Source organism: Amia ocellicauda, chromosome 5 (assembly GCF_036373705.1).
Source record: "Amia ocellicauda isolate fAmiCal2 chromosome 5, fAmiCal2.hap1, whole genome shotgun sequence".
Classification (NCBI taxonomy): domain Eukaryota; kingdom Metazoa; phylum Chordata; class Actinopteri; order Amiiformes; family Amiidae; genus Amia; species Amia ocellicauda.
In genome coordinates this window covers 37,658,363-37,681,777 of record NC_089854.1, presented here as the reverse complement: position 1 = coordinate 37,681,777, position 23,415 = coordinate 37,658,363, and the positions used below count along the sequence as shown (strand labels likewise).

At 38.3% G+C, this 23,415-nt stretch overlaps 1 protein-coding gene across 2 annotated transcripts; it reads left to right on the top strand.

Annotated features, from left to right (window-relative positions):
* The first annotated feature begins 1,934 nt into the window (after positions 1-1,934).
* Positions 1,935-14,912, top strand: gata3 (GATA binding protein 3). 2 transcript variants are annotated; one of them, XM_066705084.1, is made up of 6 exons: positions 1,935-2,125; positions 2,476-2,839; positions 4,662-5,138; positions 7,825-7,970; positions 10,221-10,346; positions 13,724-14,912. In XM_066705084.1, exons 2-6 carry the CDS (start codon positions 2,599-2,601, stop codon positions 14,021-14,023), a joined length of 1,290 nt encoding a protein of 429 aa, XP_066561181.1. In that variant the 5' UTR covers positions 1,935-2,125; positions 2,476-2,598; the 3' UTR covers positions 14,024-14,912. The 2 variants fall into 2 exon arrangements, with proteins under 2 accessions (XP_066561181.1, XP_066561180.1); XM_066705083.1 differs by having other exon boundaries at positions 1,938-2,125; positions 4,662-5,195.
* Positions 14,913-23,415: the final 8,503 nt, after the last annotated feature.

Here is a 23,415-nt window from a genome sequence, read left to right as displayed (position 1 = left end):
AAAGTGCAATGAAAATAGACCAGGTCTGGACATAAGAATTTGTCCGAAAGTTGCGCTCTTGTAAAAACAGATTGTGTCCTTGCATGTCAGATATGAATACCTGTACAGTTTGCTTCTGACACACTGAGCATCGATTACAGCTGAGACACATCTGATGACCATATTGCCAACCGCACGCTTTCCGCCTTTTTGCGTCGCAGATTGCTCGTTGGGATAATGAAGGGCGTTGCGTAATAACAACGAATGCATAATGATATTTCTTAAATTTGCCAAGTGCTGTACCCTCCCCCAGCTGTGCTCAACCAAATTTCATTTCCTGGCTGTTTACTCTAGTGATGACGTCACGTCCAGTGGCGTCGGCGAGGCTGGCCATTTCAGTGCATTGCATAGCATCAAAAGAGCAGCCCCCTATTCCCCAATTACATACTGTCAATCTAGGAGCATGGGGCAGCCAAACTGGGAATTAGACACTAAATACCACCCCACAGGGCAGGCCCCCTATTACAGAGCAATCAAGTGGAATAATACCGAAGTATAAGGCAATGTGCCTACCTGACACTGGCACATGAAGTGATGCACCGTCCCAGTGTCAGGATAAATGCATTTTAATTAGTTATTAAGGGCAATGATTAATTATAGACCTCTACTGTAACGCGAAGCTTTCCGTGTTTTCAGCCACACTGCATCTAAGTGATCATAATAAAGAAAAAGTCCAAATACAATGAGTGTGTTCGTCACTGATGCATGGTTGAGATTTTTAAAGACATTTACACGTTTTTTAAGAATATCTTAAAGAAGCAATCTCACCATCGCATGTGCATATATTGCGTGTGTGCGTGTCGGTTTCTGCGCACGGAAGAGCTGGCCGTCAGACGTGCCGTGTGGGTGAATCCGTCAGTCAGTGTAACGTGTCTGTCACCGCGAGAGGACGCACTGTCACGCTTTTCATCCTGTCGTGTCGTAACCTGCTGTGCTTACAATTCAGCGAGAGGCTCTGCGCTTAACTGGGCTTGTAGAATAACCCGGTCCAAACTTTACTCATATAGTCAGGTACAAGACTAGGTATGTTTTATAGTATTATACTGCTCATTTACAACATTGTTAAAACAGGAGAAAGTAGCACACCAATACAATCCCAAAAATACAATATTATTAGTTACGCACAGACAATCCAAAATGAATTGTTTTCTTTCCTTTTTGGACATTTTACCAATTATATCCTTCATTTTGTGGAAAGTTCCCATACAATGTACAGTGTTACTGGTTTCCATATCTATATCTATCTATCTATATGTGTGTATGTTTGGACACCAGTAAAACACAAATTATATACAAAAAAATACAATAATACAATATTAACACACACACACACACATATATATACACACACACAATATGTATGCAAATTACCTACTGCTTCAACTATATATCACAGTTTAAACATTTTCCATTAACTATCTCATCAGGCCTAATTTAATTTTGATTAAAGAAAAAAGGCACATAAGAAACTTTAGTCCAACTACAAGTTTGTCATTTTATGTATGCATATGGAGACGGAAAATACATGTTTATATTAATTTATCGCAAATATATATATATATATATACATATATACACACACACACAGACATAAATATATGTGCATCTCTATATAGCTATTTAATGTAGAGTAATGTGTAGACTACAAGGCAGAGAAACATCAAACCAGCATGGTTTTATTAAAATATATTAAACAATTAAACACGGGACTGTCAATCAAATTGAAATACACACGCAGTCACAAACATTTGGGAAATGTTTCTGTGGCCATTTCTTGGTCATCTTCTTCTGGCCCCTTTATTCAATTAGGCCGTGCGCAGTTGGCCCCTCCTCTGTTGATGACACTAGTAGACCCTCCTTAAGTTGCGTCGCGCCACAGCTGTCTGCGAGCATTGAGCCGCCTGGCGCCATCCTGAAAGAATGCCTTCACTGTAAAAAAACACTGAGAGAGAGAGAGAGAGACAGAGAGAGAGAGAGAGAGAGAGAGAGAGAGAGAGAGAGTTGCTGCGACACATAAACACGCAGATTTGATCAGTTTCAGCTTCACTCCCAGTCAGTGAGCAGTTGCCCATCTCTTGCGAACAAGGTTGGTTGTACAGATACAGCAACAACTTGTTGCGTCTACAGAATATCTCAAGTTTGAGCGAAAAGTTAACTTCGAAGTGGAACCGGACACTTTATGGGACTGCGACTCTTAAACTTATTTCGTTTATTTATGCAATCGTATTAGCTACATTATATATAGCCGTGCACATTATATATGTTTTTTTTTTTTAAACAAAAAAATCGTTTAATATATACATTTCACATGCAGATTTTTTTTAAGTGTAAAGAAAAAAAGGCAACTGCAATAACTCGGTCTAACTGAAGTGATTATACTACTACTCAGAACAAGAATGATACATTGTAAGTTTTTTTTTCTTTGTTTGTTTACAGGTGAGCAAAGACAGTTGATCTGAAAGAAGAAACGTGTGGATTTAACATTGCAGGACATTGGACTGATTCCTTTTTACTTTGCTTACTAGTATTTTTGTGTCTGTATGAAAGTTTGGTATTAGAATGGAAGTTACTGCGGATCAGCCTCCTCGATGGATGAGCCACCATCATCCAGCCGTATTGAACGGACAGCATCCAGACTCGCACCACCCGGGCCTGGGCCACTCTTACATGGACCCTTCTCAGTATCCTCTCGCAGATGATGTGGATGTACTTTTTAATATAGATGGACAAGGCAACCACGTCTCCCCATATTATGGAAACTCAGTCAGGGCCGTCCAGAGGTATCCTCCTCCACCACACGGTAAGTCGGAGTTGATTCAACTGCGTTAAATATGTTGCCAACTTGAATTTTGAAAAATGACCCTAGGACGTTGACTTCATAATTGATAATTCAAATACAATTGGTAATCATTGATTTTAACTCTTATCATATTCTGGTTTTAATTGCGGCGTGCTAACTGCAAACTGTAGTAACATTTTGTGCAAAACACAGTTGATCTCAAATTGCCAGGGACTTTGGGTTTTCCATTTTCACCACGGTGTTTAAATGTGGCTTATCTGTGATGGCTTTGCATCATAACTTCGCATTGGCGTTTCATATAATCAAAAGCAAAGGATATTTTGTAGCGATTCGCTTGCATGGCATTGGGGCGCATTTAGCCTGCAAGGGGGAAAAGGAAAAAGCAATCTAAACAAAAAGCTGCAGTTTTAAGTTTCATTACTTTGAGTAGTTGAGTGAATTTATTAAAAACCCTACTTACCTCCAAGTGACAATGACAAGTGCTGATTTAGTTGAAACAGGTTTTCTAAGTGCATTGAAGCACGTATTTGGGGGAGGAGGGTGCTTTGGTATTAGTATTTGCACGCATATATTTTGATTTAAAAAAAGGAAATATATAGAAAATACAACGCATGAAGCTGCAAAATAATGCGCAGTGCATCCATCACTGAATTTGCACTTTAACATATACAACTGTGTTGAATTGTGAACAGTCACTCGCCATACAACAATGGTGGAAATGATCAAATTCAATGCACGGGGGGAAACAATCAATAAAAATAAAACAGTTCTTAGAAAGAAAATAACTGAGCGGAAGAGCCATTGCTTAAATTTATTTACATTACTTCCTGAACGGAATTGTGATTCATGACCCTTTCTCATGTCGGTCCTCCTGTAAAAACTTTAGTTTCAGTATCAAGCGATGTGTAAAGATGGATGCAAATATACTTTTACACTGGTATCATTGCAAAACAACACAAAACAAAACAGACATATTCCCAGCGTTGCTACAACATTGATCCTACATGGATGGTTCACTTTCAAAATGTTTCTCCTTTTCTCCTTTCAGTCAAAATTGTTACTGTATTCGTTCCAACGTTATCATATGTTAATTTTACCTGTAGATAAAATGGCGTAGAGTTTAATTTTTGATTATGACAGCAACACTTTACACACATCTTGCCGACACTTAATAGTGGGGCATCAAAAACGCTCCCATTACACGCGTAGTCGTTCTCACCTGAAAATGTAAATATAAACGTAAAATAACATTATTATCCATGTTACTGTGTGGTCATGTGTGGACTTTGTAGTATTTCCGCTTAGTTTAAACCGTATTTTCACCCACATCTGTTACGATATAGACAATATAAATACAAGTAGTGACAGTTTAAAAAATAAAATACACACACACACACACACACATATATATATATATATATATATATATATATATATATATATATGTGTGTGTGTGTGTTTTATTTTAAATAATAACCACAATAAAAGACAGCTGACACCGCGATGTATAGTTGATAATGTACGAAGCAATCCTTGCACTCTTACATACAATTTAACAACTACAACAACACAAAAATCACATAGTAACACATACATTCAAGAGGCTTTATTTTGGTGCGTCGATAGTCTCTTAATTTCACTGTAATGCTGCACTGTGTCTGTTGCTTTCTGTGGAAGGGGCGCTTTGGGATGCACCGCACGCTGCCCAAACACAGTGCAAACACCCTTTCAATCAATACGAATAATGATGAATGAACGGCACCATTTCATCCCTCCGCCATTGCACAGCTCCTGATTGCCCTTTTTTCCCCTCTCCTCGCAGGGAGCCAGGTGTGTCGTCCACAGCTGCTGCACGGCTCTCTGCCCTGGCTCGACGGCAGCAAAGGGCTGAGCTCCCACCACACCACGTCCCCCTGGAACTTGAGCCCGTTCACCAAGACCTCGCTGCACCACAGCTCGCCCGGGGCCCTCTCGGTCTACCCCCCGGCCTCGTCCTCTTCCCTGCAAGCGGGACACTCCAGTCCCCACCTTTTCACCTTTCCCCCGACCCCTCCCAAAGATGTCTCGCCCGATCCAGCCATTTCCACCCCGGGCTCCAGCAGCTCCAGTCGTCAGGAGGAAAAAGAGTGCATTAAATACCAAGTGTCCCTGGCCGAGATGAAGCTGGAGTCCGCTCACAGCAGAAGCAGCATGCCATCAATAGGAGCGGGGGCATCATCCGCTCACCACCCCATCGCCACATACCCATCCTATGTCCCCGAGTACGGCCCTGGCCTCTTCCCACCAAGTAGCCTGATAGGTGGGTCATCTTCTAGTTATGGTTCCAAAACGAGACCAAAAACAAGGTCCTGTTCAGGTAGGCGTGCGTTTTTTTCCCTTAAATGTATATATATATATATCACCATCGTTCATTGAAAAAACGTTCCCTGTGCCTAACTATATGTGTTTATTCACAGTAGGCTGTATTCCATTTCTATTACAATACTGTTATATGATATACTTTTTTGTAACCTAGTGTTTAACTAGTTTGCACACACAAAGGCACTATGGGAAACTGGTTCTGGGATTAGATATGCTAGGCCTACACAGGAATAATTGATGTGTATATAGGCCTACATGTAATATACATATATAATGCGCAATGAGAAAACCCTGCTGGCTTGTCTTGTTCTCTGGTGAAGGAAAAATAAAATAAAAACAGCACTACAGATATGTTATTAAATAAAATAAAATAAATATACAGTGAAACGAGATGAATCAGAACAAATTAACGTGCACATCATGAACGTGTTGGCTCATAATTTATAAAGTAAACACAGTGCTTACAATGAAGCTGAAGGTTGTACTTTTGTTTTTTAAGGTTTCGTAACACAGTTTAAACTATCGCCTTTTTTTTTTTAATTGAATGACCATTTCGTGGTTCTGTCCTGAAATTGCGCTGCATGCTGCAAACTAGAATAGCACCTCTAAAACAATAACCCACATTAAAACCCACACACCCCCAGAGCAGTTAGATCGTATTTCCACCTCTTAAAAAAGAAAATCGCAAATCGCTTTCAGTGGAACAGGGATAGTTATGGGCAGCCATCAACCACACACACACTGACAATAAATACAGAAAACAACCACCAATCCAACAACCAAACAAACCAAAAAAAAGCACGCTGTAAGCACTGTGCCCATGAGATCAGTTTGAATTTGTTTCACAGTGACATTCACTGGGACTGCCTGTGCATGGCTGTCTGTCTTTAGTTTATATGTTTTAGCTAATCCAATTATTTTCAGACTGCTGCCCGCGACAGTTGCATTGTTTATGTAGCGCCAGAAACTTTGATAGAGTCCGGATGCGGTTGTATTGAAAGGAATAACGAATAACCTCTTCCCCATGACAGGGCAGCACTGCTGAAGCGCACTGGTGTACAAACTCAATACAGCAACATTTCGACAGAGTTTATTAATATCAGTATTATTGTTTTATATATATATATATATATATATATATATATATATACACACAAAAAACGCATCTTGATAACAAGTTGTGAGAATAGGCCCGTTCTGTACTGGTCTTTCCAATGCACGCCGACGAGGCGCACACAACAGACTTCACAAGGCTAAATAAGAAAGTGGTTTTGAGAAAGCATATTCGGAAAAAGCAAGGCATGCTCTTTTGTCCACATCCTTTAAAGCGAACGAAAAAATTAAATACATTACAGAAGATACATTTGAATTATTAGATGTGCGTATCTTTTTTAAATACGTGGCGGCTTGTTCAATATTGACCGTTACTTATGTTAAATAGGGCATTTTGTGACTATACTAAGCATGCACAAAAGCATGCAGGAGAGAGAGCAGGTAGACTGTGGTCTGTAGACCAAAACCCGGAACTCAATTTAAGCAATACTGAACCCGTAGCACCTACTTATTAAATGCATAGTGTCACTTTTCTTCGTCGGGGACCTAAAACCAAACCAAAATAAAACACCAGCGTTATGCACATCTCAACCGATACTCTTTGCATTTAACCATGCAGGCATAGAATGTTGCTTATCTGGATGAAAAACGGTTTTAAGTTTGCGGTTAAGGTGCGGATGCACACCGGGAACCAATAGTATATATACTGAACATGTGTGCTTTCAAATAATGTGAGTTCACGAAAGGGAACCATAATCTGTTGTTTCAGTTTCAGTGGTTAGATGGGTCACAGGCAGTAGGCCTCCCCAAAACAAAATCCCTGTTAATGAACATGTTAGAAAGACGCCTGTCAGTAGTTCCTCAGTGTGACCAGATTAGGCTATTTAAAAGCCAATTTAATGGCACAAAGAGGAAATGATTCTCAATGACAAAAATAGCTATTCAGGTTTATTATTCAGTTTCCTCGCATATGAAATGTTTTCAATTGAAAAGAAATCACATATTACGTGTGCATTTCTTTTGTTATGTACTGTTTTTGTAACATTTGCGCACTTGCGAATTAAAGTGTGGGTGAGTTAGAGGAGAGAGATGCACCTTTTTACAGATAGATGGTGCATTTAACTATTCAAATTTATTTTATCGTATGCACACAATCTACATATTATGTACAAATTTCATAAATTAATGTGATTGATTTTGATTAATGATGACCATGATAGGATCATTATTTTCTTCAAAGATGTCCACTGACCTTAGCTATGTTGGACACTTTAAAAAAAAAAAAATGGTTTTGTGTGCAATGCTGTGTTTTGAAATGTTACCACTTTACCATGCATGCTGAAAATAAACATTATATTTATTTATTTAGTTATTGAAGCAGACTGTTTTATGTAGATTTGAATATAGTCTATGTTTCTTAATATGTATTATTATTGTTACTGTTGCAGAGAGTGGATTAAGATTGACAGATTAAAGCTAACTGTGAGCAATTGATCACAAGATTTTGTGTTACTAGATGCTAAACGCCGCAAATATCTATACATATATGTGCATATTGTCTTTGATTTCAGAAGGTAGAGAGTGTGTAAACTGTGGAGCAACTTCAACCCCTCTGTGGAGGCGAGATGGCACGGGTCACTATTTGTGTAACGCCTGCGGACTCTATCACAAAATGAACGGGCAGAATCGACCTCTCATCAAACCCAAGAGAAGGCTGGTATGTCCTGAGACTATTGATCAAACACCGTTTCTTTTCTCTTTCTCTACCCAGGAAGAAGTGTTTACTGCAGGAAATTGGCTCGCCAACTGAAGGTCTCGTTTCTTTTAGATATAGTTCTGCAGTTTTTGTTTTTTTGATAGTGTATGTTGCTTCCCATTTTTTTTTTCTTAGACTGCAACATAAACCATTTAAAATAATCGATCATTTGTTATATCAATCAGATATCCTGGTAGTCTTGTAAATATTCTACCTTTTATGAGAGTTGCGCCCCCCCTCCCCCCTCTGCTTCCTCCATTTAAAACCAATATTAACAGATAACTGTCACTGAAGTATTTTAATTGAGATGCGCAACAGCATCAACAACGTTAAACCTATATATCTGGGAGATGGATAATAATAATAATAATAATAATAATAATAATAATAATAATAATCTCAAATAATAGCAATGATCGTCATTTAAAAATGAGCATATTTAACCATTTGTTTATATTTAGTTAAATACAAATAAAATAATTAATTCGATACAATAACTATACAAATATTATTTTAATAATATGCTTTTTTTTTAAATATATTTTCCGGCTGTATTCCCGATTACAATTGATAATTTTAGATTTACCAAGAAGCAATTCCAACCTAAATCCACTTAACAAAAAATAAAAACAGACATGAGTGACCAAACCATAATGGCATTCCCATCTTTCACAGCCTTGCTAAAAAAAATGAAAACTTTCTAGGCAGGGAAGTGTTTGCAGGGCTTGTATTTTGGCAGCAGTCATCTCCTTTCTCCCCGTTTTCTCTAATGTGAAAAACCGACTTCCTAGGAAAAAGCTGCCGGATATCTGAGCTGGAGAGATAAGTCCCTTTTAACAACATCCCCGTTTCCCCAGACCAAACACTAAGACGACTGAAGAACAAATCAGAGCAAGAAGCAGCTAGGGCACCCGAGTCACGACTAGAGATTGTTTTTGGAGCAGAGGAATGAAACCAGGGTGTCCATGAGATACATAAAAACACTACTTCAAGTTGTTTAACCTGCTGAGAAAAAGAAAATGCGTTGCGTACATCTAATTGCACTGCGCCACAGCCAGAAAACGGGCTATTTTACCATTATTGCCGCTTCACTTTCAACGTGTTTTCAGAAGTAACATTAAAATCGTATAAAAGGCCTCCGTGAAATCTTGATAGATACTTACTTTTCTAATACGACGTGTTTATTTATTGTGATGGAGGGGGAGCCGGCTTTTCGTGTATCGAATACCAGCAATTCATCGGTAACTCCGCATTTCTAATAATATGAATCCTAATAATATGAATAATGATAATAATAATCACCATCGTCGTCCTCATTCCACCATCACCATCAGGATAATGAGTGGAGCTTCTGAAAGCGGTCCTTTTGCTGCTGCATAAAAAAGTTGACTGTTAGCCTGCACTTCTTGTAGGCAGAGAATTGGTTATTCAGTTAAATGATCTCTCTATCTCTCTATCTCTGTATCTATCTATCTATCTATCTATCTATCTATCTATCTATGCTATATACGTAGCATAATTGATACTAATTGGATATCTATTGCATAACTTTTATTTGTTTAGCTTCTACAGTCTTGTTTGGAATGTGACCCCTCCTCCTCTCACTTTAATTTGTCCTTGTATTTCTGTTTTCCTTTTCACATTATTATTATTATTATTATTATTATTATTATTAACGTGTTATTGAACTATTGTGTTCTGATGAATATGTAAATGTACGCGCTGTTGTAAATATATGTTTTTATGCTATTGATGGGCGTGCATGCCAGCTTTTCTCTTCACATTTAAAATAAACGATATTGGGAAGCTTTATTAATACCTCAAATCGAAGTGTGTGATCTTCCATAGAGAACATGTAAACTGTCAAGAGCGGCCAGTAATACAAACGGCTGCATATTTGTGCTCCCAGCTATTTGACGTTATAGTTAAATAAGATTGAACAGATTTTGTGTTAAGCTTCTGCTTTCATGTGTTATATAAACGTTTACATTTAGGCTCGTAGGGGCGCATCATGTTATTTGCAAGAAGTCATAGCGCCATCTCTATTGAATGGCATTTCCAGCGCTAGGTCACTAGTCTCTCTTGCAACGTCCTGCATTGTGTTGAAAGTAATTAACACCGTTTGCAGTTATTGTTTGTTGATTGCTTGTTTTTCCAGTTTTCACACAATGTGACTTACGCTTGTCTTTTTCTGTTTCTGCTTCTTTCCAGTCTGCTGCAAGACGAGCGGGAACCTCTTGTGCAAACTGTCAGACTACTACTACCACGCTTTGGCGGAGAAATGCCAACGGAGACCCTGTCTGTAATGCCTGTGGGCTTTACTTCAAATTGCACAATGTAAGCTATACAGCTGCCTTTACATTACCATAGTAAGACATTTACTAACTTCTGTCATTTCTGTTTGTGTCTAACTTAATATTTTGCCTCATTTATTATCGTCGTAAACGATATGCAGGGTAAAGAACACATGCGTTAATTAAATACTCACATGATTAATTTAACAGTTACTGTAGAAACACATCCACTGCTGATGCAAATGAAACACGTTTTTCGTTAAGACAATCTCTATGACAGAGGTGAGACGTGAACAAAATCAAGTACTTTAGCTTTTATTTGTATTATTACAATAATTATTATTATTTGTATTACTTCTACTACTATTACTCCTGCCCCTCCTCCTCCTCCTACTACCACAACATAAGAGTGTCTGTTTATTAACTCGATAGTGAAAGTTTTAATAGTAACATTTCTGTCAACTAATGGTCATGTGAGCTCTGGGGATTACAGTGGTTAAACCTCTTCCCACATCATATTTTCGATTCCTGCCTGTGCATTCCCCAGGGGCTTCACTTCATCCCCTGATAATAGACCTGTGATTTGCAAAGAGCGTCTGTGATCTCTTTTATATTATATCAGTGTGCAACTCCCCTGACCATTTAACAATTAATTCTATGATCTCTGTGTTTGATTATTACTGATGTAAGTGCTTCAGACAATGGGACAGCTCACAGTCACAGCGGGCATGTCACACGACTCATATTTGGAAGCTGGCAGTGAAATGCTATTCGTGTGTTAGTGGTTCTTAGAGGCATATTTCAAGTTCAGTTGTTCTCACCAGCATGGTGGTTTGCCCCGCAGAAGTTCGCTTTAAATAATTTTTGGCAGTTCCTCCCAGGTTCATGAGGAATGATGTTCGCTCAATGTATCAACGAAAACAAAGTATTTAATGTGCATATTAACTTGTGTGTTGACCTGGATAAAGAGTAATTGCAAAATGTTATTTTTGGAATTTCTGTGTGATTTAGAAAATTGTACAAAGCATTGTACAAGGCCAAATAAATAAACTGTTTTTAATGAAACTCCAATATTCTACCAAAAAAAATGAATACGCTTAGAATCCCCTGTTTAGAAAGAACTCCTTTTCTAAACTACAGTAACACACTTGAATACATGTAATCATGATCTGGTGCCTTAAAAGACAGCATTAAAAAATAAAATGCAGTGCATGAGTAGATTACAGGATCAGATATCGCAAGAACAACCACCTACAAAAGACACATTTTGAAGTAGAGGGTGATTGCAGTTGTAGATACTCTGCCAAAACCTTTTAATGCAATAGATAATTTTAAGAGAACCTTAGGCGGGGTGTCAGCGAGTTTGGGTGGGTAGAAAGGGAAAGATATTTAAAACAAAGAAGGAGGCAACCAGCATTCGTTTTCTGGTATCTTAAAAAAAAACAAATGTAGACTGAAATTGGGGAAATATCTGATAACTTTAAAGTGTTATAAAATAAAACCGATTTAATGCATAGTCCCCACCCATTCAGTGATAATCATCCTAGCTGTGAGTACAAACAGCTGATTATAAATAGCCCAAAGAACACGATGTTATGTTATTACAAGTTAGTCCTTTTCATCTGCCATGAAATCTAAAAAACAACTGACCCCTTGATCCATTGTGGGTGGCAATATTCACTCGGTAATCATCTGTAATCAAGGAGACTCGATTGTTCAAACCTATAGGAGACTCAAATATTTTTTTCTTATGATTATTTTAAAATTATGATTATTATTATTTTAATATTTTTTGTCACATTTAAAAATGTGCTCTTCAAAGATCTAGAAAGGCTGACATTAATATATATATATATATATATATATATATATATATATGTCTACGCATTATACAAACAAATAAACCAAAAAACTGCCCTTCGAAGAGTGAATCCACCAGGACCCACAATCTGAACACCCAGATGAGTTTTATTCCGTACATTTTGTAAGCCAAATTACACCACTTCATTTAACTTAGAAACTAGACAATTTTGGAGATAAATAATTAGTCAGACAACTTTGTAGTGTACTTAGTCTTCTGTTGCATGTGTTGGGGTTTGGCATTCTTATTCAACTATTAAACACAATAAAGAGTTAAAATGCCTTAAAGCGGTAAAGAAAAGCCTTTGTTAAATTTATTGGGGGCGTAATACAAAGGTTATCCTAATGCCATATTCAGTTGCCAAGTTATGTAATTGTGTTTGGCTGTATATAAGAGTACCTATATTTTGTCCAACAGCTTGAGGGAAGTTTGTGAGTCAATTAGCCATGCAATTCTAGGGGATAGACTTCAACCCATTTTACCCTTGAAGAGTCTTTTCCTCTTTTCCTAGTTTGAGGACACGGGCCTGCGAGTGCAATGTGTCAATGTTTGACAAGTGTGTTTCATTAATATAACCTTATTGACTGTTGGCTCAGGCCTTGCTGACCTGGATTCTATTTTTTGGAGTGTTGGAACACTCAAATACATTTAAAAAGTGATGTTTTCTCTTATTTAATGGCATAATGACAATTGTCCAAATGCTGTAACAGGGTAAAACATAGTTACTTAATCTTCTCAACCTCTTTTTTTGGTGTTTGTTATTTCCATTCCCATTATAAAAACAGACGTTTGTCATCAGCCACCCTCCGATTGCACACGTCAGTTAAGCACCCACCAAAGGATGCCAAATTACCCAAGGACCCACTGGTGTTATAGATTTGGGCACAGGGCTCGTTTTACCATGCCTGCCTGGTCCACTGCCCTGCTTGTGCCACTGAGGTTTGTGTTGGCATTGGTGAACCCCAAGAATTGGCCCAGTGTTGGAGAATCTGCCTCTAAATCCAGCCTGACATTGATGTGACCTGACATAAAGAATGTGGGTACTTTACAATGGGAAAGCTAGATTTATTCCGTAATGGACCAGTGTTACACATCATTGTTATCCTGTATGAAATTGGAAACTGGCTCCCGTTAAATAGTTCCCCCCCCCCCCCCCACTGCTAAGATGATAACAGGTTCAAGTTTTTTTTTTCCATCTTAAACATCAGCCCTGTGGATGCCTTTTTCCACATGGCCCGTAGTGGGGTTATAATACAATTAGAAATGTTTTCAATAACAAATTCACAGTGTATTTATGCAAAGGGTTACCTTGTGATTAAACGTGTTTCTTGCTTTACCTGTTATTATGATCTCATAATAATAGTAATACAGTGCTTACAAAATACTTCCCCCAAACCTGTACATTCAAATCTGTATAGTATAGTCTGTTCTCAATGTGGGCGACTCTAGGACAGGGTCTCAGGGTCTTCCTTTAACAGGAAAAGTGGCAGCATTCGACATGGTGTTGGTGGAATGTGTCTGGCTTTGTTCCTGATGTGTGTGTGCCTCTTTTTCCACAGATCAACAGACCGCTCACTATGAAGAAAGAAGGAATCCAGACCAGGAACCGAAAGATGTCCAGCAAGTCGAAGAAGAGCAAAAAGTCTCATGATAGTATGGACGAGTTCTCCAAGAGTCTTATGGACAAGAACAGCTCTTTCAGCCCCGCTGCCCTCTCCAGACATATGTCCTCCATTGGTCATATTCCTCCTTTCACCCACTCCAGTCACATGCTGACAACTCCTACGCCAATGCACCCTTCATCGAGTTTGCCATTCGCACCCCACCATCCTTCCAGTATGGTCACTGCCATGGGTTAGACTGCTTGCAGGAAACTCACACAAAATGAAAGCCTTTTTTTGTTATGTGTATTTCTCAAAACCCGAAAAAAAAAAAGCCCAAAAGACTGAAAAATGTTCTGCTCTAAGAAGGTGTTCCTCAGAAACAGTTACCGCTGTTTTACGGAGCTCACTGTGGTGTCTATGTATTCTCTCAACCACTCAATCTGGATTCCATTTGTGTATAAGCCATTTTTTAACCTTATGTAGACTCCTCACCCTGTTAAACAGGGCCCCTTGTACTGTGAAAAAACAAACAAACAAACAAACAAACAAACGTGAAATGAACTTTGAATATATTTGTACAAATTGTATGAAATACAGTACATTTAATGAAGACTTTTTAAAGGCCTGTGGGCAGCTATGAGAAGGGTACGAATGACTTCAAGCGGGAAAAAAAGGAAACACCAGAGAGCAAAAGAACTGATGTGAGGCTACCTATGCCTCCCTCTTCATGAAAGTAATGGACAAAAACTGCCAGATATGCTGACTCATTGGCGGAAGTTGTTTGATGCATTAAACTTGTAGACAGATCCATCATCCAGGCTGCGGACCCCCACATAGGAAGTACTATCAGTTCCAGGCAATCAGTATTAACACACTGATATTGCCAATAAGGATTTCTGAAAGGCATTTTCCTGGCCTACAGTATATGCATTGTGAACAAGTTCCTGTATTTGTTATTTGTATGTATAATTCAGAGTACCAAAAATATGAAAGAAACAAAGATGTAGAACTATTTCTTTATGTAATGCAGACTGAATGGTTGTATAAATTTAATAATTGCTAGTGTAAAAAGACTGCTTTTTTGTTTCGTAATATTATTATTTTTTTCCTTTGAAAATAAACTAGTTTAACTCTGTTGACCTGATGTTAGACTTGCTCAAAATGTTTTATTTTGTTTAGTGTTTAAAACATGGTTTCACAGGCACCACAGTTTGTGCTTCCCTTTTACCACAAGAGATCTGTGCTGGGTGTGCAGGAAATAAATAAGTATAAACACACAAGGCCTCAAGTCCCAAAGGCTGCAAAGATGATAAAACTAAGGCTTTTTTTTTAAACTAGAAAAAACTGCCTGTGAGATTTTGGACGGCACGTGTCAAGATAATTTTCATATGACACGCAACATGCGCCTGAATAATGCTGAAATGAGAGATTCAAATATCAGCATGGATGAAAATGTTAGCAGTGTAACTGAAATAAGGTTCATCATGCAAATGCTGTCCTGGGATTTGTTTGTGCTTTGAATATTCTGGGTACCAGGATATGCGACTCAGTATAGAAGAAACATGTGCACAACATATAACAAATCTCCCTCCACGAGCTATTCACATATCTCTCTCTATCTCTGTTTATGTATCTATTTATCTATCTGTATCCACTTTTTGTTACATAGTGGTTTGTCCATTCTGCTTGATGGAGATAGAGAGGATGATTTTACAATCTTACACAATCTTACTTGATGAAGTCAGGTATCGTTCATGCCTTCTATCAATTCCATTTTACCCTACAAAAGTGTAAACGTATATCAGGTTAATATTTTTTTTTAAGCCAATAAAGTCAATATGTCAAAATACTTTCAAGCCTTAACAGTTATTTGGAAATACTGGTTGATAAATAAAAGAAAAGGAAATCGTCCAAGCCAAGACATGACACTACAGTTGGTTAGTCACTTTCCATTTATTATTTAAATGACTATTGAATGGAAATTAAGTGTTATATAAAGGCCACTTTAATGCTAGCTTTATTTCATCAAATTTCCTTTAAAAAAAACGAGTATGCTATTTTTGACTATAGAAAGAATCTTGCTGAGAAATGAACCTTTAACAGCTTTACAGTATACAAGAACAGACAGTCACGTCAGATAGTCACAGAATACTTGTGTGCAATCTTTCTTCATTACTGGTGACCTTATTTTTAAATAAGTACCCAGATTGGATAAAAACAGGAACTTAGCTTTTTATTTGAACCTATCTCAATTAACCACATTGTGGCTAACAGTGTCATATAATAAAGTGAGGCTCCAGCAGTTTCATGTTTCAATATCTCACGGTTGCTAGACTTGTGAATTTTAAAATGTATATGTGTAGCATGTAATTAAGAATTAATATTTGAAAAAACAAAAGAGCTACATATTTGAGTCAAATTCATAGGGAATCATTGTTATTTTTGTATTAATATCTAGATTTTTATGTGAGGGCTGAGTTTTTCAGTTATGTTATGATTCAAATGCATTCACTAGCCTGACAGACAGAACATATTATCCTAACACAGGAACATCTGTGATCGGTTCGGCTTTCTTGAAGGAGTATCCCGCATGTTCACAAATGAGATTACATTCAGTCAGGATGTTAAAACGGACAGGTATAAATGTGGTAGCAATACGGTCTATGTTTTTCTATTGACCAACCACAAATGTATAATTGATCCCTTCTGCCATATTTTTCTGTTTGTTAAACTACAACGAGAATCATAATTGGAAGTCGGCTTTAGGTTTAGAGAATTTAGGTTCTGCGTCATAGAAGTTCATGTATTGTATTTTCTTAGAAATTAACAAATTGCTCATGCCATTCTCGCATAGTGTAGGTAGTGGGGGGAGGGGTGTGTGTGAAGGGATCAGGTTAGATTATAATTAATACAATTCTAGTGAAGAAGTTCAATGATTTTTAAAATATGTTTCTTCCATGGTTCATTAAACTCATTAAACACGGGTGCATGCGCTTACAAAAGTGTTACATTCTGTAGGTTGTATTCCCAAACTGCATATATGTGTGTGAGTGTGTGTGTGTGTGTGTGTATTTCTCTGATTTTCTGATGCAGTGAATCAACTTGGACGCTTTTGGTTTTATTATAACAGTGACTCAAATGCCTGTTAGCAAGAATCATGATCTTTGAAGGACTCGCTTACCTTTCCATGACCTTTTCTTGGCACATGGAGGGGAGTCTAGAATCAGCAAGGCAGGTACACAGAGGCTTTGCACACCATGTTGACAGACAGAGGTGATAAATAGTGTCTGGATTGCTCCTCTGCCTCTCCGGGCACTGATCAAGTGCCTCGAGCAAAGGCAGCGGAGGAGAAGACTGATTCACAAAGATGCCTAACAAGCTAACAGCTGCACGAGCACCGGCCTGGTGCATGATCACCTTTAGAGGAGGCTTGCTGACCAGGCCTAGTGATGCTGCTGTTGTAGTACTTCATCCTCTAAAATACTGGGCATTATGGTAGGCCATAAATCCTAGCTATAAATACCTAAAAATCCAACTGCTAACCTTCGCACAGCTGCCTATGTCCCACTGATGAAAAAAAGAACTAAGAGGAAAAGTAGAAAAAATATATATATATACACTCACCTAAAGGATTATTAGGAACACCATACTAATACTGTGTTTGACCCCCTTTCGCCTTCAGAACTGCCTTAATTCTACGTGGCATTGATTCAACAAGGTGCTGAAAGCATTCTTTAGAAATGTTGGCCCATATTGATAGGATAGCATCTTGCAGTTGATGGAGATTTGTGGGATGCACATCCAGGGCACGAAGCTCCCGTTCCACCACATCCCAAAGATGCTCTATTGGGTTGAGATCTGGTGACTGTGGGGCCAGTTTAGTACAGTGAACTCATTGTCATGTTCAAGAAACCAATTTGAAATGATGCGACCTTTGTGACATGGTGCATTATCCTGCTGGAAGTAGCCATCAGAGGATGGGTACATGGTGGTCATAAAGGGATGGACATGGTCAGAAACAATGCTCAGGTAGGCCGTGGCATTTAAATGATGCCCAATTGGCACTAAGGGGCCTAAAGTGTGCCAAGAAAACATCCCCCACACCATTACACCACCACCACCAGCCTGCACAGTGGTAACAAGGCATGATGGATCCATGTTCTCATTCTGTTTACGCCACATTCTGACTCTGAATGTCTCAACAGAAATCGAGACTCATCAGACCAGGCAACATTTTTCCAGTCTTCAACTGTCCAATTTTGGTGAGCTTGTGCAAATTGTAGCCTCTTTTTCCTATTTGTAGTGGAGATGAGTGGTACCCGGTGGGGTCTTCTGCTGTTGTAGCCCATCCGCCTCAAGGTTGTACGTGTTGTGGCTTCACAAATGCTTTGCTGCATACCTCGGTTGTAACGAGTGGTTATTTCAGTCAACGTTGCTCTTCTATCAGCTTGAATCAGTCGACCCATTCTCCTCTGACCTCTAGCATCAACAAGGCATTTTCGCCCACAGGACTGCCGCATACTGGATGTTTTTCCCTTTTCACACCATTCTTTGTAAACCCTAGAAATGGTTGTGCGTGAAAATCCCAGTAACTGAGCAGATTGTGAAATACTCAGACCGCCCCGTCTGGCACCAACAACCATGCCACGCTCAAAATTGCTTAAATCACCTTTCTTTCCCATTCAGACATTCAGTTTGGAGTTCAGGAGATTGTCTTGACCAGGACCACACCCCTAAATGCATTGAAGCAACTGCCATGTGATTGGTTGGTTAGATAATTGCATTAATGAGAAATTGAACAGGTGTTCCTAATAATCCTTTAGGTGAGTGTATATATATATATATATATATATATATATATATCTGATGAGCACCGCAAGAACGGCAGCTAAAATATTCTATTCAGAAAGTCTTCTGGAAGTCAGCTTGATTTTATCTGTCAAGTAGGACTCTTAATGGTATGTGTAGACAGCTCTAGTAAACTGTGAGTTCTGTGTATAATGTATTGCTTTAATGACAGCATGTGTGTGTACTGTTTTACCTTGAGCCTAAATGGTCACAATCGTGCATTCATTGTGATCAGCATTATTTGTGTCTATTCAAATAAGTCTACATTATTTAGAAGAGGAGGAACTGAAACTCAATTATAAACAAGCAAATAAATAAACAAATCCAGGCCTTCCATACATGACTGCAGATGTATCTTGTTGTATTGCCGCCTCCATTAATTAAACTCTAATACTAATTGAGCCGAAATGTATTGCGTAAATATTAATGAATGTTTTTAAAGGGGTAAAACCTTTTCTTTTCTTTTGGATCCCCTCCCCCCATACACACTTATACCATACTAAGGATAATTCTGCATCCTGTTCATTACATTATCTTCTTTGGAGTCATGGTAAATCACTTATCATGTTCTCTGTGTCTACCCTCTGTCGCACAAACTAGCAGAGAACTGCGCTGGTGATACGCTGGCTTGTCCTGTTGTTTTGAAGGTCATATGTTGCAGCCATAGTTGATCTAAAGAACAACAATTCTGTATCAACAACTGTATCACAATCCTGCTGCTTAAATTCAAATGCTGAACCATATTCAGGCAAGTCCTCTACTGGGTCATCAAGACATTCCACTTCTTGACAAACTCGTCTGAACAGGATGTTTTTAAGAAATGTTTCGGGTTGCTGTGTGAATTACATTGGTGTCTATAAAGTCATGAAATTCTTAAGAAGACATTACAAAACATCTCTTTCATACAGGGAAGTTAGCCCTCAAATTAGTAAAGAGATGTCGCAATTTATTTTCCCTTGACTTTCTCTTAAAATTCTGAAAATGGTCTATTATATTTGATTTTGATACAGATCATGAATGTAAGCATATTCATAAGATTTACTGACGTCCCCATAACTTTAGTTGAGTGTATATTTTCATCAAAAGATTGTCGTATTGTGCCATTTATGGGAGGCCTGCTTATGTTGATTTGTGAGCATCTCACCTAGTTATCTAACAGAAATGAAAGGGACATCCTGGAATATTTATAAAATATGTGGAGTATATTCTTAATCTATTTGAGTCTGTATTTACATTGCGAGGTTAATGTCTACCAAATATTTTCAACATTTAAAATAAATATACCTATTACAGACTGACAAATATTAAAAATATATACCAAATATTTTGAATATACAAATAGGAGCCAGTTTCAGCTTTTATTAGGCACACAATGTGACCAGCCTGCGGTGTCATCAGTGCGAGCTGTACTAGTACTCAGTGACTCTGGGGCTCGGCTCGCTTTGAATGCACAGAGCGAAAAGTAGCCGAAGGCTTGACAGCACATGTTTCAGAGCACAAGGATGTCTGTCTTCATCTCTCCAGTGTTACCCTGACAGTTCCTGAACAATTGCTGGTTCCATATGGGGAGTGACAGAACAAGACTGTAAAATGTGTAATAAATTAATTAAATTAATTAGAAATTTCCCAGTAACATACATTTTATGTAGCTTTTCTCCCAATCACAATGTAAGGAGCAGTTAGTTTCTCAGTCTTTTTGTTTATGTGTTCTTATACAGGGAATGCAAGAACAATTGAGCATTGATATCAGATGTTGGCATGATTCAATTTGACCTAAATGTTCATCTGTTGGAAAACCTTAGGATTCTATTTATTTTGTATATCTCTCAATCTATATATCATTCTATTTTGGCTTTAAAACATTATACTTGGAAGCAGTTCAACCATTAACATCTGTCCCATCCAGGAATTCCTTGAAATGCATTTAAAAGCACGTGAAAGAACTTGTTGAAAATTGAACACAATATACACATTTTTAAATAAAGTAGGATTGGATCCCAAGTTATCTTCCACTTAGAAAGGCAACAGATTGAGATTTTGACACTGCATTGAACTGCATTAGTGCTATTTTCAGGACTCTTTTCACATCAAAGTAATGTATGTCTTTTAACCATCATAAATTTGAACTATAATCTCCAGTCACAACAAGAGAGATAAAAGATCAAAATCTCGGCTGTGTGGAACCTCCGGGCACTCTGGCCAACTTTGAGACAATGTTCCTGAAACAGCATCATAAACGCAGCAGACTTTTAGATCGCATTGATTTGGCTGAGATTGGTACACTAATAATAAAAAAAGGAAGCCAGTTATTTTCAAATAGTATACAGAGTCTAGGGGCTGAACAATCCCTTTCATTGTTTTGAGGAAAAACGTCTCAAAAGGCTCTGTCTACAACATTATAAAAATTAGATATTATAGGATAGTACGCTCAGATGGTAGGAATCACTATTTGCATTGTACAACTTCATATCTATATGTATTTAAACACAATTCTGTAATATATATACAGTACTATGCAAAAGTTTTAGGCAAGTGTGAAAAAATGCTGTAAAGTAAGAATGCTTTCAAAAATAGACGTTAAAGATTATATTTATTAATTAACTAAATGCAAAGTGAGTAAACAGAAGAAAAATCGACATCAAATCCATACTTGGTGTGACTACCCTTTACCTTCAGAACAGCATCAGTTCTTCTAGGTACACTTGCACACAGTTTTTGAAGGAACTCGGCAGGTGGGTTGGCCCAAACATCTTGGAGAACTAACCACAGTTCTTCTGTGGATTTAGGCAGCCTCAGTTGCTTCTCTCTCTTCATGTAATCCCAGACAGACTCGATGATGTTGAGATCAGGGCTCTGTGGGGGCCATACCATCACTTCCAGGACTCCTTGTTCTTCTTTACACTGAAGATAGTTCTTAATGACTGTCACTGTATGTTTGGGGTCGTTGTCATGCTGCAGAATAATTAGGGGCTAATCAGATGCCTCCCTGATGGTATTGCATGATGGGTAATTATCTGCCTGTACTTCTCAGCATTGAGGAGACCATTTATTCTGACCAAATCCCCAACTCCATTTGCAGAAATGCAGCCACAAAATGTGCAAGGAACCTCCACTATGCTTCACTGTTGCCTGCAGACACTCATTCGTGTACCGCTCTCCAGCCCTTCGGCGAACAAACTGCCTTCTGCTACAGCCAGATATTTCAAATTGTGACTCATCAGTCCAGAGCACCTGCTGCCATTTTTCTGCACCCCAGTTCCTGTATTTTCATGCATAGTTGAGTCGCTTGGCCTTGTTGCCAACGTCGGAGGTATGGCTTTTTGGCCACAAGTCTTCCATGAAGGCCACTTCTGACCAGACTTCTCCGGACAGTAGATGGGTGTACCAGGTCCCACTGTTTTCTGCCAATTCTGAGCTGATGGCACTGCTGGACATCTTCTGATTGCGAAGGAAAGTAAGCATGATGTGTCTTTCATCTGCTGCAGTAAGTTTCCTTGGCCAACCACTGTGTCTACGGTCCTCAACGTTGTGCGTTTCTTTGTGCTTCTTCATAAGAGCTTGGACAGCACATCTGGAAACCCCTGTCTGCCTTGAAATTTCTACCTGGCAGAGACCTTGCTGATGCAGTAGAACTACCTTGTGTCTTGTTGCTGTGCTCAGTCTTGCCATGGTGTATGACTTTTGACAGTAAACTGTCTTCAGCAGCCTCACCTTGTTAGCTGTGTGCAAGTGTACCTAGAAGAATTGATGCTGTTTTGAAGACAAAAGGTGGTCACACCAAATATGGATTTGATGTAGATTTTTCTTCTGTTCACTCACTTTGCCTTCAGTTAATTGATAAATATAATCTATTAACATGTCTATTTTTGAAAGCATTCTTACTTTACAGCATTTCTTCACACCTGCCTAAAACTTTTGCACAATACTGTATATTATATATATGTTAATATATATTTGTATATAAAATATATACACATATTAACTGGTAGAAACAAGAAAGTGAGACCATATGAGGGGAAATGTTGTAGTAAATAAATAAAGTACAATCAAGCTGTAACCAGCACACTTGAAAACGAACTCTGTATAAATGCAGTTTGTAAAACGTTTGTAAGTTTACTCCAAGCACAGGATTACACAACATTTATGACAAGTTAGGCACTACACTGAGTGGTGTAGGGGGATGGGCTGAAACTCCCAAAGACAGGTGTGGCAGGCTTTGACGGCATAAAGACAAACTACCTAAACATTGCCTAGAGCCAATTAAGATTCCCCTGCACTTTTTTCCAGACTTACCTGCCCCGCAAACCCAAGGATCTGAATGGTGGAACATGAACCCCTTTGTTCCCATGAAATGTCCCGAATCTAAGAGCTTGCCACTACTTTTTCACTTTCTCCTCCCCACTTTGGGGTGAGTTTTAAATCAAATGGGTTGATTAAAAAGGCATGATAATCATTTAATTAGTATCTTCAAATATTCAATATCCTTTTCCAACTGTCCTTGAGTTAAAAAGGATACGAATGCTCTGTTCATTAGACTTGCTCATTGTTTTATTTTTATTTTTCAATGTTTGCACATTAGTATTTGCTTAATTATACATTTCACACACATGCCAAATAATTCTGAGAGAGAAAATAAGACTTATGTCAAGCTTAATTTGGATGATGCCTCAATATACTACAAATACATTTTACAATTCCAAATCTTGCTTTAAAAAGTCTATTGCCAATAAACCTGGAGGTCTTGTCCCAAGTGTCTTGAGGAATGGATGAGGGATGTTTTGCGTTAAAGGTGGGGCATT